Genomic DNA, 18,202 nt, shown 5'->3' on the forward strand with positions numbered 1-18,202 from the left:
AAACACTTACCCCACATTTCTATAGGAAAATTATTATGGAAAATGCACCAAAATTCAAGAAATTTTAAATGAGATAATTAAATGTTGTTTTTATTGTCTTTCATTTCCTTTTTATTTTCTAGTTATCTATAATTTGTATATATTATTTTAATAATCACATAATGCAAACATCCTTATTTTGAAGTTTATTATTTCACAAAATGAAAAAACAAATGAAAATGAAAAAAAGAGAGGACAGCATCCTGAAACTAGAGATGCTGCTTTGAATCACCTCTGCAAAGTACAGAAATCCTCTCCACACCCTTAGAAGCAGTAAGCTTCTGGTGGAGCTCATGGTGGATAGCTCATGGTCAATATTCTTCAGAATATGGATAATGAGGGTGATCAACAGCACTGAAAGAGAAGGAGGGATATTAATTCATTAACTCTGTCTTCACACCATCAAGGAGGTGGTTTGACTGGGGATGCAGTTAGGATGGGATGAAAACTAAATTCACAACCATGTCCCTCCTACTACCCTGACACACATACGTGCAGGCTCCCTGTCCATGTACAAACTCCACCTGCATGCCCAATTCCCACATCCCCACATAAATAAATGCCAAGTGGCAGAGAGTTTGATTTAAATGACAATTTATATTTTTATAAGTAAGAACTATGGCTAAAATGCTGTGGTCTTTTCAGCACCAGGTGTAACTGTTGTCCCTAGCCAATGGGAATGATCATGGTAAGGATTTTGCTGTTCTTTTTCACACATTCATTCCACTAATATGTACTGAGCACCCTCAACAATCCAGAGTCCCTCCATTAAGAAAATTCTAGTCTATTGAGGAGACAACATGTACACCTACAAACCACACCAACAAAATGTCATTACTGTTTTCTGCATTTATAATTCATGAGAATACTTGTTATTCAATCATTAGTATTACTGCTGTTTTCCATTTTTTTCCGTGTTCATGTTTTCCTTTTTAAATTTGTCCCTTTCAATTCAATTTCACCAAAGAGTGCATTCTGAGAAATCCTAAGGGCCAAGAATTGTGCTGTTGACATAGGACCACAAAGATGAGTGAGACTAGCATTCACAGCCTAATGAAGGAGATCATAGACTTACACTTAAAAGCCTTTGTTAAGAGAAAAGTTACTTTCTCAGAATCATGATATAATTTTACAGACAAGAAGCAGAATTTTGTGATCTTTCTTTTCGAACTAGATCTTTATTCTATAACTATAGTTTTATTCCTCTCATTTCTAAACTCCCTTCCAAACTTCTCAGTTCGATGTGTCTTCTTTATCTTTATCATGAGATGCTCCTGCAGTAACTGAACACCTGGAATACTACATTTGTGAACAAGTCAAAGTCAAAGGAGGTGGAGGCTCCCAGGGGATGGTCTCCTGATGGACAAAGACCACCCTGGAGTAAGACTTGCCACAAGAAACAGAGAATCCAGATGAAGTCATTTTGGGGTGTGCCACTGGGCACACATCAGTCACTAATGTTAGGGTTAGTTAATTCCATGATCCATTAAAAATTCACTCCAGTGAGATGACATGGCTGAGGAAATGGGAGTTGTGATGCGAAAAGAGGCCAATGAAGAGAGAAATTTGGAAGAAATGGATGCTGTCTTGGAACAGAAATGCCCATTAAGAGAAATGTCACTGGACACTTTGGAGAGTTAGTGGAAGCAGGGCCACGGTAGGACTTGCACAGAACCTATGCACATTTGCCTTCCTGGGCCCCTTCCTCCAAAAAATTTTAATGTTACATTTCACTGTTGTGTAAGGATAAAAATGAATAGAACCCAGTCTGGATTCATTCTTATGTTTGCATTATTAATATAATCATTTTTTCTCCTGATTTGAAAAGGAATTAAAGATGATACATTTTATAGGCTCCTAAAAGTATAGTGGGCTGTAGGCATTGTACCTTCCCTGTTGAATGGGTAAGTGGCCCTGTGCGGAAGCTGACGAGACACAAAGACTAGGGGCATAAAATTAGTGAATTCCCCATGATGCAAACTTTGGCAATATTACTTGTGGTCTGACTTGGACCCAATCACATTTCTGTTGAGTCAGAGACTGAGCCCTGGAATCACCTCTGGTCTGAGTCTACAGGAAGCTCTTGTTTCACTCTTACACCCAAAATAAGACCTGTCGTCCCAATTTAGAGAAGTCTAGTTCCTCTGCTAACCTGCATGCTACAGAAAACAACCTGTGACAAGCAATCTACAGGTCACTTACAAGAGTATTTTAGCATATCTGAAATTTCTGTTGAGGCCGTCAATTGCTTTCATGTCTTCTGCAGTCAATTCAAAGTCAAAAACCTGAAATGAGGGAGAGGATCACATTAAACATTTCTCCAAAGCAGCTGGCTTCTCCCTGGGAACTTGAGGACTTTCCAGCTGGATGGAGGCAAGGAGAGCGTCCAGGGAAGCCCTCCCTGTGCTCAGCTTCCAGGTGTGCTGGCCTGAGAACTCTTCTGCCTGTGCTGTCCACCTCTCCTTCCCCACTTCCTCTCCTTCTCTCCACTTCACAGAAGAAAGACTCACAATTCATCAGTTCCAAATCTTTCCATGTGAATTGACTGTGACAGAAAAGAAAAAAAAAACAATGGGACAATAGGACAATCTGGACAGAATACTTGCTGACATGATCCAACTTTAGTCTGATTTTTCCTTCCCCACCAGCTCCTAGAATTTGACAGCCTTGAACTCAAACAAGTATTGGGAGGAAGAGCAACTCCCCATTAGGTCGTCTCCAAGTATCTGGCGCCCTTCAGAAAAACCATTCCCTTTCTACTATCTGACTATATCCCCTGCTCATGCCAACTCCAAACACCATTCTCTCTCTTGTGGTGTTTACTCTTCCCTGTAAAAGAAAACTCTTTCTGATTGATATCTGCGACACGTCTTACATTCAGAGAGTTCTCCCTTTAAATAAAGTCTCTTTTCGTTAAGTATTGATGTTTTTTTATTTTCCAATGCATAGACCCTAACGGAGATTCCATTAATAGCAAAGCAGACTGATCTTTGGTGAGAAATATGAAAGTGGGAAGCTCATTATTTAATAGCAGGGACAACTTATGGAAAACTGAGTGCCTTCTCTTTCTATCTGTCTGTCTATCTAGCTAGCTATCTATCTGTCAGCTACCTGTCCGTCAGTCATCTTAAAAATATACTCCAAAAGTGATTTGGTTATCATAAGTGTATGTATTAACATGTTGAACTGAACCGAAAAATAAAATGGAAAATTTTTCTGATTGGTTTAACTATGAGATTTAGATTTATGTATTTGATATTTTTATAGATTGAACTAAATCTAGAGCTTCAAGGTTTTAGAGCAAATACATAATAAATAATATGCTCTGAATGTCTTTAATTTAAAAAAAAATTTAATATTTTGCAAATATTAAACTCGTGGTTGAATTTTTAGCTGCTGTCTTAAAATGGAATAGAATTTAAGTAGTTTTTCACAATTCTCATGAGTTTCACAACAAATAAGTTGAACACCACTGATTGATCTAAGGCACCAGGAGATGTATGAGGGAGAATTTACAGAAAAACTTTACTTGTTCGTTTTTCGCCCATCTATAAACTTGTATATCTAGATCCTACCTCCAAAGAGCTCTTCTGGGGAAATGGTGCGAAAAGGTGACCCGGAAGAATCACTATATTTAGAGTCTCATGGTCTAGAGAGAACAGAGACATGTAAGCTAACAATTTTAGTTTAATAAAGAAAAACTATCTAACAGAGCCATGCCAAGTGCCATGGTGGTCAACAACGGTGCTGGGGTGTTGTGATGGTTTAACAAAGCAGCTAATGCTATTTGGTTTGATATTGACATACAAATAGGGGCTCTTCCAGTAGAGTTGGAGAAGGAGAGGAACCTGGGTTGTAAAGGTTTCCCTGCAATGAAGCACTCCTACAACAGATGGAAAAACAGATATGAAATGTGCTATGTGTCATACAAGTAGGAGGGGACAAAGTTGGGCCTAGAAGCCATAATACTTAAGACACTAAGGCCGGTGCTCTCCCTTCCCGCCCTTCCAAGCTGACCTCATAGCACACAGAGAGAGATACACAGGATTGCATGAACACGTGTGGGGGCTGAAAGGCAAGAGAGATGGCCCCTCCACAGAACTGGTTCCTCCCTCTGGAGAGACTCTTCAGCCTGTACCTGGAAGTTCTCTTTGATTCTCTTCTCATTGAAGCTCTTGGCCAAGACCACCACCCCCCTCTGCAGCTGGTAGCGCAGGGCAACCTGGCCTGGGCCTCGGTTGTGTTTCTTGGCAATGGCATTCAAGATTGGATCCTCCAAGAGATACGGACTGTCCCTTTCCACCCTGAAAAAAAAATCAAAAAACACATATTTGAAAGGTGCTGGAATGAAAATCCAGATTAATCTTTTCTCCAAGTTCCTCAGATAATTCAGAGAAGTAGGCACAATGTGATATGATTAAAAAAGAGTTTCATGAATATTCTTATTGATTCATACATAATAGTACCAAACTGGAAACAACTAATATTTCCATTGCCGGGTGAATGGAGAAGCAACTTGTGGTATTTAATTCCATGCAACGGAATATTACTGAGCAGTAAAGGAGATTGAAGAAGATACCTGCAACAACGTGGATAAATCTTACAGATGTTATGCTCAGCCAAAGAAGCTGGACAGAAAACAGTATATATTCTATGACTTCTTATATAAGTGAAGTACTAGAACATACCAAATAATCTAAGTTGAAAAAGAAATCAGACAGATGGTTGCCTTGGGATGAGGCAGAATGGTCTGAAAAAGAACACAAAAGAAATTTGTTGGGAGATAGAAAGGTTCTGTTTCATGACGGGGGTCGGGTTATAGAGTACATATATTTTTCAAAATTAGACAACTAAGAATTATGCATGACAAGCTGTGTAAGCTTTACTTTAAAAATGATTTGTTTCACTTTGCATAATACCCTCTATGTCCATCCGTGTTGTCACAAATGGCTGGATTTCATCGTTTCTTATGGCTGAGTAGTATTCCATTGTGTATATATACCACATCTTCTTTATCCATTCGTCCCTTGATGGGCACTTAGGTTTCTTCCAAGTCTTGGCTATGGTGAATAACGCTGCAATGAACACCACCAGAGAGGAAGCGGGGAGGCAGGAGAGCAAAAGGGATAATTCGGCACATGTGTGTGGTGATGGTTTGTAATTAGTATTTGGGTGGTGAACATGATGTAATAGATGCAGAAATAGAAGTATAATGATGTACACCTGAAATTTATACAATGTTATAAACCAATGTTACCTCAGTAAACAAAAAATTAAAAAAAAAAAGTGATTTACATTAGGCCGGCCAAGTGGTGTAGCGATTAAGTGCGTGCGCAGGGCTGTGGCGGCCTGGAGATCGCAGGTTCAGATCCCGGGAGCACACCAACACACCGCTTGTCAAGCCATGCTGTGGCAGCGTCCCATATAAAGTGGAGGAAGATGGGCACCGATGTTAGCCCAGAGCCCATCTTCCTCAGCAAAAAGGAGGGGGATTGGCATCAGATGTTAGCGCAGCACTGATCTTCCCCATAGAAAAAAAAATGATTTACATTAAATCAGTTTAAAAAATAATATTTAGAGTGGGGTTGCAATAGATGTCCATATGGAGGAAACAGAATGAAAGAATGTTGGTGATGGTTGAAGCCTAGGGATGGTACCTGGGAATTCACTACACTATTATTTTTTTTTATTTAGGTAACATTGCTTTATAACATTACATGAATTTCACATGTACATCATTATATTTCGATTTCTGTGTAGACTACATCTTGTTCACCACCCAAAGACTAATTACTATCCATCAATACACATGTGCCCTTTCACCATTTTCAGCCTCCTCCCTCTCCACTCACCCTAAGGTAACCACCTGTCTAATCTCTGTATCTGTTTGTTTGTTGTTGTTTTTATCCTTGACTTATGAGTGAGATCATATGATATGTCTCTGAGTTATTTCACTTAGAATAATACCCTCAAGGCCCACCCATGTTATAAAAATGTTAAGATATCATCTTTTTTGTGGCTGAATAGTAGTTCATTGTGTATAAATACCACTTTTTTATCCATTCATCCATTGATTACTACACTGTTGTGATCACAATTTATATTTGAAACTTTCCACAATAAAATGCTAAAAATTAACTTAAAAAAATGTTTCTTGGGGGCGTGCCCCGTGGCATAGCAGTTCAGTGCACACGCTCCGTTGCTAGCGGCCCTGTTTTGGATCCCAGGTGCACACTGATGTACCAGTTGTCAGTCCATGCTGTGGTAGCATTAGCTCAGGGCTGATGCTCCTCACAAAAAAAAAAAAATGTGTTTCTTCATCAACAGAGTTGGTGAAATAGGTTAACTCTAATATTCTCATTACCATTTTGGGTCTCTATGGGACCCCAGGGCACTGTAGGCAACTACAACAATATCCTTGGACTTGCAGAACTCCAGTAGTTTGCTCTGGTTGAGGTAAGGGTGACATTCCACCTGTAAGTTGCCAAGACCAAAAGGTATCAGAATACAGGAGCTAATAACATGTAAATTTGAAAAGACTTTGAAAGGCTATCTAACACTACTTTAATATATATATACTATATTTTTCAAATTGCTGTTTTTTCCATGCACCTTATGAAAATCCCTTCAAATGCAGTTGGTTTTCAGAAATGATCAAACAATTCTCATCTTATATTTTTATTAGTGTTTAAAATGATTAAAGACTCATACAACCAGGTTGTGGCCTCTAAATGTCATTTCCTACTGAAAGAAACTAAGATTTTTTAGAAAAAATGGCTGATTGCAGGTCTGGGCAAAAAGCTACAAATTGAGCCTAGAATAATTACACTCTAGAAAGTTAAGAAGATAGGAAAGACAATTAAGTATGTGAAGGGACTCAGAAAATCACTTGAAGAGGCAAATAAAATGGTGTAATATGATGATCAGAAAGAAAAGTAACTACATTGGATAGGAAAACATCATATTTGTTAAAATTCATGAATTCACAATGACATACGTATGTGATCAAGTCTTTCTATGTGCCCTCCAATATACAAGGGTACAAAATACAATATCGTATCAAACTGTATCACAGGGATCAATCAGTTACATCAATTGTGTGGGAAGACTTAAAGGATAAAAAGGCTTAGTTTATTTCACAAATTAATTGGAGATAAAGTGATGAAAAAGAAAAAGAACCAGGAGGAGGAGGAAGGGGGGAAGGGAAGGACACATTTTAACATATTTTGAATTATTTTCTAGAACTAGATTGGTAGAAATGAAACAACAAAGACAAAATGTATAAATATTGGAATGATGTCTTGAGTAATTTTCAATCTGTTTTACAGAAAAGCTATACAGCTTTACAATGCCACAGTGTTTAAAAATTGGCAGCCTTGGGTGTTATTCTTAGAAATTATTTCCTTTAATTATAATTTCCCATTTCCTCACTTTCCACTCCTTTGCTTTTCTCTCTGGCATTTTCTCTCACCTCTGTGTACCTGTTCCTGCGAGGTGTCACTGACTCCATGTCATTAACCCAATAACTCTTTCCATCCTTATTTGGATTGGCTGCTCCTCAGCAGGGTCCACCCTATGGCTCACACAAACCTTTTCATGCCTCTTCTTTGGCTTTCCTGACACCGCACTCTCCTCATTTTCTCTCTCCCTGTCTGGCAATCTCCTCTTCAATCTCCTAACCAGCACCTCTTTGCCTAATCCTTAAATATTGACTTAATTACGATCCATGAAGCAATACTCAAAAATATAGCCCTGACTGCCTTCATGAGCTCCAGACCACTATTGCCATCTGCCAACTCAGTGTTTCCACTTGGACGTCTCATAGGAACCTCAAGCCCACCTCTGAAGAATTGAACCAATACTCTTCCCATGCCATTCTACCTGTTCCTTCTTTGGCATTTCCTATGGCAGTAAAAGGAGCTATCATTACACAGGTGACATCGAGACAGAAATTTGAGGACTGTTAATTAAGCAACAATGAGTGAAGGGCAGAAAGCAATGAAGACCCAGCGGGCTCCAGGCTCACCTGGTTGCAGACGGGCTTGTGCTTGAGCCCTGGCTTGTTCAAGATCATCTCCAGCTGTTTGTGATTGAAATTGGACACCCCAATGGACTTGGTTAATCCTGCATCTTTACACTTCTCCAGAGCCTGGGGAGGAGGGTAATGTGTGGTAAACTTTTCGTGTACTTTGGCCCTTTCATTTGACATTTAATGTTTTAAACACAGGAAATCTGTTATCACATATCTCACGATTTGACTGAATCCATTTTATCACTTCAATACATTGTTTCCTAATGTCCTTTATTCCTATACACACATATTTTGTCTCCTTGCTTCTATTACATGGACATCCAGGATGATAAACAGACGTGAAGATGCTTTCAATTTCCCTCCCCATCCCCTTCCATGTGCCAATTTCCACTTGGCATCTAATAGCAACTGGATTAGCTATTGCGCAATGGTGTCCCAGTCAAGGGCGAAGAAGAACTCTCAGGATTTCCTAGTAGAGGGTTTGGATGCTTATTCTTTCCTTGAAGGGTGAAACGTGTGGTGGGAAGGGCTACATAAGTGCATGCTTCACTCTCCTATAGTCCACTCTGCTGCTAAGTCAGACACAGCCTTCCCTCCTTCCATGGGCTTGTTTGTCCATCTTGAGTTGGAGCACTAATTCCTCTTAAGTTTGACTGAATATCACTTATAGGGCTCCTAGGGTCAGCCTGATCATTGGGCAAAGAAATCCATACTTAAAACCACAGAAGTTTAGATGAAGAATAGCCCTTAGAGGTCATCCCATTCAGCTCCCTTCCTTTACAGATGAGAACACCATGCTACAGGGAAGTGCAGCAATGTGGCCGATGACAGACAACTTATGGGGCCAGAACCCATTCTTTATGACTCTGATCCAGTGATCTCCACCTCGTCACTCAGAGTCTCTTGTACATCAGTGGAGGTACTTACCTCCCATGTGTCACGAAAGTCCACTGTATCTAAAATTATTTTCCCACTTCCGTCTTTTGGCACAAGCTCCTCCCCAGGCTGGAATATGGAGAGCAGAGAGAGGATAAAGAAGAGTTGTTTTTTTTTTAAGAATTACTTTCCTGTGCCTAAGGAGCTTGGTCACAAGACCTACAAGAGGCTAATTGGAGAGTTTGTGTGTATTTATCTGTGTGTGTGTATGTGTGTCTCTGTGTTATAAGAGAAGACATGAGAGGAAGAAAGATCAGCAGCACCTGAGAGACTGTAGCAAAGTGCCTCTCCCCCAATTACCTCTACCCTACTCTTCACACAAACCCCTGAACTTCACTAAGAATGAATTCTCCCCCAAGGTTGGAATTGATTTCATTTCCCAGGGACACACTGGTTTGGATGACAGGACTTACCTTTACTATTGAGGAATGTGTTTTAGCTCCAGCTTATGATAATGCAACTCAGAGATAGTGAGGATACCAGGTGTGCTCAGTGAACATCCACTGTCACTGATCCTTTGGATCAGCAAAGCCCAAAGGACCCCAGTGGTGTAAAATGGACCATCCCAGAGTGTCTCACTCTTGATTGTGACTGAGAGGACCATATGGGGGGGACTCTCCCCCTAAAGTGGTGGGAATTTCCCATTGTATCTCTGCAGTCTGTTGTAACTCAACATTCTTGAGGAACCTAATCACTAAGAGACTACAGACAGCAGCATGTCAATCAGACATGTAAGGTGATGTCCTCAACTCTTTGAGGTAGAGACACTGAGATCATTGAATTTCAGTGCTTCTGAAGGCTTCGGGATGAGGAAAAAAAAATTTTGACAGTGAAGTGACACAACTATCCAGGAGACTTGTAAATCATTTAGCAATTCTATCCACCACACTCAAACCTACCTCTCTCAGTAAGAACCCAGAATACCCAGCCAGAATGAGAGAATGGAGGTGCAATAGCAGTGAGGAAATACCCTTGGGCATAAGAGCAGAAGCTGACCTTCATAGCAATTGGCCCATGAATGATGAAGAGATCGACATAGTCCAGTCCAAGTTTCTTCAGTGATCTTTCCAGGGCTGGTCTAACCAATTCTGGTCGAAGGCAAGTAAGCCAAAGCTGCAGTGATAAAAAGAAATAAAAAAATGGCTTATGATTTCCCACATTTGTGGACTCAAATTAAACCTCATAGTTAAAAGATTGAGTAGTGAGTAACAAACTACTGTGGTGGTCTAAAAATAAGAGCTGCTGGGGCTAAATTTATATGACTTCATATAAATGACCTCCTTAAGGTGAACTGAGATCTATTTGAGTGACTCTAAGCGAAATGTAAAAATAGTTAGATTGATGAGGAAAAGCAACTTCAGTGTTTAAAGGGTTAGAAAAGTCAACTCTGCAAGGAAAGTCAAGCAATGTGAGGTAAGGGGAAATGGAACCTACTGTCCCATATAATAAATGCCTGAAAAGAGCCCTGCTGAGAGGCCCACATTCTTAGAACACGTTATCACTGATGTTGAAATACACAGGATAATTCTGTAGAGACCTCAGCTCTCTTGACATTTGAAGTAGTGTTTTCCACCTCAAAAAATTTTACACATTTCAGTAAACTCAATGTTGACATGAGAAAAGTATTTCCTAGTCTGGGTCCCTTTTCTTAATAATATGTTATTCTCACTAGGATATGTCCTGAGAGAATCTGCTGAAGGATAAAAGCAGTGGATTCACTCCACAGTGGCTCAGTCCATTCATACGACAGATGAAGAAGAAAGTATCATTATTTGTTCTTCACATATGAACGCTGACAGATGATCAGAGAGGTTGAGCAATGGGGCCCCACCCTTAACACATTTCAGGGCATAGAAAGCTTTTTCTGTTTTTCTATCATGGGCCCTTGCAATATTAGGAGATAAACAAATTAGTCAAACCAATACGGACTTTTATTTTTTTGCAAAATATTGTTTCTGTGATGACAGCAACCTCTCATCACTCCCCTCACAGCACCTTGGTGGTGTAGAATATGTCCTCTCTCTTCACGGTACCATCCGCCATCTTTTCTCGGATGGCCCTGCCGATCTCCTCCTCATTTTGATAGAGGTGTGCCGAGTCGATGTGACGGAAACCTACATCAATAGCCACTTTGGTGGCCTCTTCAGCCTTGCTTTTAGGAACCTATAAAATATTAATAAGGGTTGGAAATACACTTGACTCAGAGAGAGGCAATTTATTTCCTTCATAGCAGTTTCACTAGTTGTCTCTCCGTATCTCCCATTCCCCTGCTTGATGGTGCAAGCCCTGGTAAGAAACCTTTAGTCTGTCCTAGGGGGGCACAGACTAAAACCAAACATGACGTCTAATCTGAAATGACTTAGTGAAATGGGCTTCACCATAGAACACAGAAAATCAAGTCTCTCTCAATAAAGAATTTGTTGTAAAGATGTAACTAACAGGAAAACTTCTGGCACATGGAAAAAACATCTAAAGATATAGATGGGGAGAGATGTTGATCTATATGTAGATGTAGATAGAGATATAGAGATACTTATAAGTATAGATGATATAGATATATATACAAATGTAGATTCCAGTATCTATTTTGAGGCTAGAATTGGAAATGAGTCCATAATACCCATTCTCCATCCAGTTTCCACTCAACTGGGCTCTTAAAGTCATTAATGTGGTTTTTATTTTTGTTATCTTTCATACCCCAGGTTCTCTCATTCAATATTTATGCAAAAAATATTTATTAAGTGCCTCCTGTGTGCCTGACATTGTGCTAGACCCTAGAGCACTGGAAATTTAACCATTAACAAAAGAGACCTTCATAAAACTCCTAAAAGTAAACATAGTGGTAAGCTCCTTGATATTGGTCTTGACAATCATGTTTTGGATTAGACACCAAAAGCAAACGCAATAAATGAAAAAATAAAAGGATGGGACTACATCAAAATAAAAAGCTTCTGCACAGCGAAGGAAACCACCAACAAAATTAAATGGCAATCTGTGGAATGGGAGAAAATATTTGCAAATCACATGTCTGATAAGGTGTTAATACTCTAAATATACAAAGAAGACATACAGTTGAATAGCAAAACAATAAATAACCCAATTTAAAAATGGGCAAAGCATCTTAATAGACATTTTTCCAAGGAAGACATACAAATAGTCAATGGGTACCTTCGAAGGTGCTCAACATCACAAATCATCAGGGAAATGCAATACAAAACCACAATGAGATATCACCTCACACCTGTTAGGATGGCTATTATCAAAAAGATAAGAGATAACAAATGCCAGGAGAAAAGGGAACCACTGTGCTCTGTTCGTGGGAATGTAAATTGGTACAACCACTGAGGAAAACAATGTGGTGGTATGTCAAGAAATTAAAGATAGAATTACCATCTGCTCCAGCAATTCCACTTCTGCATATTTGTCTAGAGGAAACAAACTCATTATCTCAAAGGGATATCTGTACTCTCTTGTTCATTTCAGCATTATTCCTAATAGCTAAAGTATGTAAACAACCTATGTGTCCACTGATGGATGAATGGATAAAGAATATATGGTATATGTATACAATGGAACATTATTCAGTTTTGGACAAGAAGGAAAGCTTGTCATTTGTAACAACATAGATGAAGCTGGAGGATATTATACTAAGTGAAATAAAGCAGACAGATAAAGACAAATACTGTAAGGTGGAATCTGAAAAAAATTCAAATTCATAGAAAGAGTAGAAAAGTGCTTGCCAGGGGCTAGACGTTGGAGGAAAATGGGAGAGGTTGGTAAAATGGTACAAACTTTCAGCTATAAGAAAATTAAGGTCAGAGGATCTAATGTGTAACATGGTAACTATATTTGATAATACTATATTGTATAACTGAAGTTTGCTAAGAGAATATAATTTAAATGTCCTCAACAAGGAAAAAAAAGGTAAATATAGGAAGTGATCCTTGCGTTAAGCTTCATGAGTAGAAACTTTTCACAAAGTGTACATGTACCACGTCATCATGTCACACATTTTACTCATCTTAGAATTCTGCCAATTTGACCTGAAAAAAGTTGAAATAAAATTGAAAAAAATAAAGCATACCGATTGGTTTAAAGGGAAAATAATAGTTAATTTTTAGAAAGGTTGTAAGGAGGATTAAATGAGAAGTGTACTAGATGGAGTCCATTATTGTGACAGACACAGTTGTCACTCTACCTATATCTGCTAGGCACTCAACGTATCCGTGAAGACTGACCCAGACTTCTAACTGTGAGCACCTATGGCTCTGCATGGGGGATTACTATGACCACCAGAGTCTCCAGGAGAGGCTCTCAATAATTAGGTAAAGAGGATATCTTGTCCCCTGGATACTACTTAGCCTCTATACATGACTACTCTAGTGCCTACACAATGGGCTCATGAATGGAATAGCCATAGTGGAAGAGATTAAGACTACACATGGGCCAATCACATGGCCAACACCAAAGTTGTTTGAGCTACCGCTATTTTGATATGGGTGACTGTCAGCAGCGGCAGAGACTAACACTGAGTCTTGATAAGGCATCCTTCCTCTAGGAGAAAGGCCAACCCCTCAGTGGCGAGTTGACTACAGTAAATTCTCCACCTAACTGGGGGTGGAAGCCACAATTCATCTTTACTGAGACTGAAAACATCTATGTATGAATTACAATCTCTTTCCCCAGTTTCTCAGACAGCTTACTATGTAAGGGCTACAGAGAGTTGGATTTATCCTTATAGCATCCCATGTAGCATTGCCTAGTTGTTCTATTCTCTATGGTCCTTTTCCCTATTTAACAACAGTAATAAAAAAAATTGGATATAATCTAAGTAAGACATACACTGTGCTTAAGCTATAATGGTGTATGCATTGGATAATTATGTCATTGCAAACAAACTGGACCTGTCTGACTGCTATTAGCTATTGATATTTCGTGTCATAGCTCTACCAAGACAGAGCATATTGGTTTCTGTAACTTATAGGTGCAATCCCTCCAAAGCAACCAAGAAGCTGCCCCTACCTCACTTTGATCAGTGTTTGACACTTTTTAAGTGTGTTGCAGTCGACCACGTGGATGGGTGAATTATACATTTGATGAGAAGCGGAATTCTGTCTCCGTTGTTACTTTATGCTGCCTATGTCTTCCTTTCTAATACCTAATACTTGGAATGAGTGGCTTTTGATACAACAAAGGTTTCAATGTTGGAAACCTCTGGCAAATTGATTGTCAAATACTTCCAGCACCAAGAAACCTACAGCAAAGCTGCTACAAACTGGTCATGTTACTTGTATATTTCTCCTGTGCCCAGTGCGCATCAGGGATTTCTAACAAAGAGAAGAGAGACTCAGAATGAGGCAGCAGACGAGTTCACGGAGAGTAGCCTGAGCTTAGATTTTTACATGTGTAAGAAATAAGAATAATAGTTTACCTAGGAGAGGTGTTGAGAAATTAAAGATAATACATGGAAAGTACTTAAAATACATGGTAAGTGTTCAATATATGTTAAGTAACCAAAATAATAATAATGATAACCCACCCTCAAAAGACCCAGCCCCTGAAACCCCAGAGTGAACTGCTTGTCATGCCACTTAGTGAAAGCCAGAGATGGTGAAAAGGGTGCTCTCTCTTATTGACAGAGGTGAGAATTGAGATTCAAGGTGGTAAGAGATCCTAGTTAGTCACTCAGATTATAGGAAGCCTATAATATGATCACAGTTCTGTCTGATTCAGTAGTCAATGCTAAATCACACTGTTATGGTCTGAGGCTCAGAAAAGTAAAATGATTTTACTTTAAAATCATAAAATTTGAACAAAACAATGATGAAAAAACCATCATCTTTTTTGACACTAGATTTAATATATGAACATGTGTGAAAAATATTGTACCAATAAGCACAATTCACCAAACAACTACTGATCCGATCATATAATTGTCATCTCCACACAATCACGGTCACAAACGTGCACATACATGCACCACATACACAGCACATTTGAAAGGTAGAATATGTCTTCTCTCTTCACAGTGCCATCTTCATTGTTGCTTCATGGACAGTGCAACTGCCTTTTCATGATTTTACAAATGAGTGGAATCAATATGACAGAAGCCAGCATCTATAGCTAGTTGGGTGACCTCCACAGCTTTGCCCTTAGGAACCCAGATGAGCAACTAAAGGTAGTAGTTGGATATCCACATGACTGAGAGAGAGCTAAGGCACAAAGTTTGACCTTCCCAAGCATCAGCTTTTCCTCACGTCTTAGGTTAGCTCTGCATGTGTGGTGATGAACCCACGGAAGTTTGCCTGTGAATTTCCTGATGAGTAATAAAAGTTCAGCATCACATGAACGGTTTCAATCCTGGGCCAACACTGGTTGATCATTGATGGTCCCCACCCCACCCGTGGGGTCAGTGATCTGCTGAAATAATTCACAAGATTCAACATATTGATTTAGTAATGGATATGACTTATATTGTGAGAACTCACTAAGCAAAATCCATAAAATCAAAAGGTACATGCAACGAAGTCCCAGGAAACAAGGTGAAAACTTCTAAGAATGCTCTAGCAGTGTAGTCACACAGAACACACTAAATAAAAATTGTATACAGATAAAAAATTAAATATTTAAGGTGCACAACATAATGTTTTTATATAAGTATACATTATGAAACGATTACCACTATTAAGCTGATTAATATATCCATCACATAAGAAAGTTAACTTTTGTGTGTGTGTGGTGAGAACACTTAAGATCTCCTCTCTTAGCAAATCTGAAGAATATAATACTTTATTATTAATGATAGTCACCATGCTGTACAACTGTACTCCAGAACTTATTCATCTTATAACTTAAAATTTATACCCTTTGAACTATATCTCCCCATATTTCCCACTGCCTCCTCTGCCACTCCCTGGTCCCCATTCCTCTCTGCTTCTATGAGTTTGACTTTTTAAAATTTCATATATAAGTGGTATCATGCAATGTTTGTCTTTCTGTGTCTGGCTTATTTCACTTGCATAATGTGCTGCAGGTTCATCCATCTACTTGAAAATGGCAGGATTTCCTTCTGTTTTAAGGCTGAATAATATTCCATTTCTTTCTAAGTGTTTCAGAAGCTTTCTATTTCTATGATGCTGTGAGGAACTTGTTACTTGGTAACTGCCATCAGCTGGGTATGCTCTTGCCTTAGGGGGAGGGGCATTCAAAGGTTTACCAAAGATGAGGCTTCAGTGGTGTCCTTGACTCTGCCCTCCTGTTCATACCATTTTGCACTACAAAGTAAACAAATTCTGTCATCTGTCTCCTAAATGTTTCTCTGAACATTTACTCCTGTTTATAGATGAGAAAATGAGACTCAAAGTTTAGGTACTAATCCCTTGTCATATAACTAAATAATCTCAAGACAAAATTGGAAGACAAACTTCTAAGATTCCAGTCTAGTGACTTGTCCTCCTTGCTCCCTTTTGTGTCCAAGCTCCAACTCTATTTGCTTCAATTGAAAGTACTTTTAAAAGGAAAATAATTGAAACCTTGCCCTGGAAGACTGTAGCTTATTCCCTCAAACGATATTATATTTTCCATTCGGGATAAATTCCCAAGCAGTAGGAGAGGTATGAGCCAAACAACAGGTGGAGTATTTATGGCCTGACACTCAGTAGGCTACCCCACAGCAGAATAGCAACTCTTTCTCATCATTTGTCACTCGCCTCATCTCCAGAATCTTTTAGCACAAATATTTCTCTGGATCACGTCTTCTTGGTGGGAGGAAAAATTTCTTGAATTGCAGAAGTAGACAGAGAAACCACTCCCATGCAATAACCCTCTAAGCAAGAGAGCTGATTATCAGTGTTCTTGACTGCTATGTTTCGTGGTTTTTGTCAACCTGGGAAATAGGCGGTAACTGGAGGAAAACCCGGAATAATCTGTTGATGACTGCATGATCAGACCCCAATGCAGACTGAACATTGGCTACTTTGTCTCTTTGTATGAGGAATAGTTCTAGCCTGGTTACAGGAATCAAGTGAGTCTCCCAGACTCACACAGGAACTCAATGATTTGACCACCTAGGTCAAATTCCACCACTCATGCTAGGTCTATTTTCTTTCTCATTCTCAAACCCAAGACCACCATTGTTACCTCATCAGGTGCATAGGTGCCAAATCCCAGTACAGGAATGTAGTGGCCATCATTCAGTTCCACACGCCAACATTTGGGATCCATTGTCTGTTAGGCCTCTGTCAAGCTGACTCTGTTTTATTCTTCTGCCTTCACAGGTTATGTTAATAACAGGAAAGTAACACGCAATCCACAGGACAGCTGTCAGCATATGGATTGTAGGAGGAGCAAGGTTAAAGCAGGAAGCCATGGAGTGAGAAGAGAATTGAAACTAGTTAATTTGTTTGTTTGTTCTCAAAGAGTAATCTCAGTGCATAATTATCTAGTGATAAAGAAATCATTAATTTTTTGCAATGAGTAAAATTTTTTCCTCAGGATTTGCATATATGAGTAAATTATTACAAGAGATTTGCTCCACAATTATTGACCACATGTTAGACTTGAAATTTCCAAATACTAATCTATTTTTCTTCTTGCCATGATGAAGATTCTTCTTGATCATACATCACTTGAAACAATTAACTATCTTACAGAACACACACACACACACACACACACACGCACAATTTAAAGGAATGATTAATGAGTAATTTTTGAAAAAGTTGACCCTCAAGAATGAATTAAAATGTCAAATTGAAAGAAAATTTGCCTTTTTGTCTTTCCCACCAGCAAAATTACTTTGTTTCCTTTTTCTTTGCTTATTAAAAGAATATCCAGTCCTAACAAGGGTGCAATCCTGAAAACGGTGCCAGAAAAAGACAATCTGGCAAGGTGATTATCAGAATATTAATTATTAACAGTTTTGGGATATTATTTTCAGTATGGAAACAGAATATTTGAGTGTTTATATGTCTCACCCTGTCATATAACTTTTAGAAAATGATCATGATGTAACTACCAAAAATCCTGATGAATATTTTATATAATTTATTATCTTCCTGAAGAGATTCATGAGAAAAAAAAAAAGGAAACAATTTAAGTCACAATGATCTTGAGAAGATCTAGACAAATTTCAATGCATTGGTACAAGGGAAAGTTATGAAGCTGTTTAAAAATTGAACACATAGAGTAATATTA

General features: G+C 38.9%; 1 protein-coding gene across 2 annotated transcripts; it reads right to left on the bottom strand.

The window, feature by feature from the left end:
- Positions 1-350: 350 nt before the first annotated feature.
- Positions 351-17,230, bottom strand: LOC131398924 (aldo-keto reductase family 1 member C15-like). 2 transcript variants are annotated; one of them, XM_058532843.1, is made up of 9 exons: positions 17,147-17,230; positions 11,003-11,170; positions 10,004-10,120; positions 8,999-9,076; positions 8,066-8,188; positions 6,404-6,513; positions 4,178-4,343; positions 2,251-2,324; positions 351-402 (listed from the first exon to the last, which is right to left on the bottom strand). In XM_058532843.1, exons 1-9 carry the CDS (start codon positions 17,228-17,230, stop codon positions 351-353), a joined length of 972 nt encoding a protein of 323 aa, XP_058388826.1. The 2 variants fall into 2 exon arrangements, with proteins under 2 accessions (XP_058388826.1, XP_058388825.1); XM_058532842.1 differs by having other exon boundaries at positions 351-393; positions 2,242-2,324.
- Positions 17,231-18,202: the final 972 nt, after the last annotated feature.

This window comes from Diceros bicornis, chromosome 36 (assembly GCF_020826845.1).
Source record: "Diceros bicornis minor isolate mBicDic1 chromosome 36, mDicBic1.mat.cur, whole genome shotgun sequence".
Lineage (NCBI taxonomy): Eukaryota > Metazoa > Chordata > Mammalia > Perissodactyla > Rhinocerotidae > Diceros > Diceros bicornis.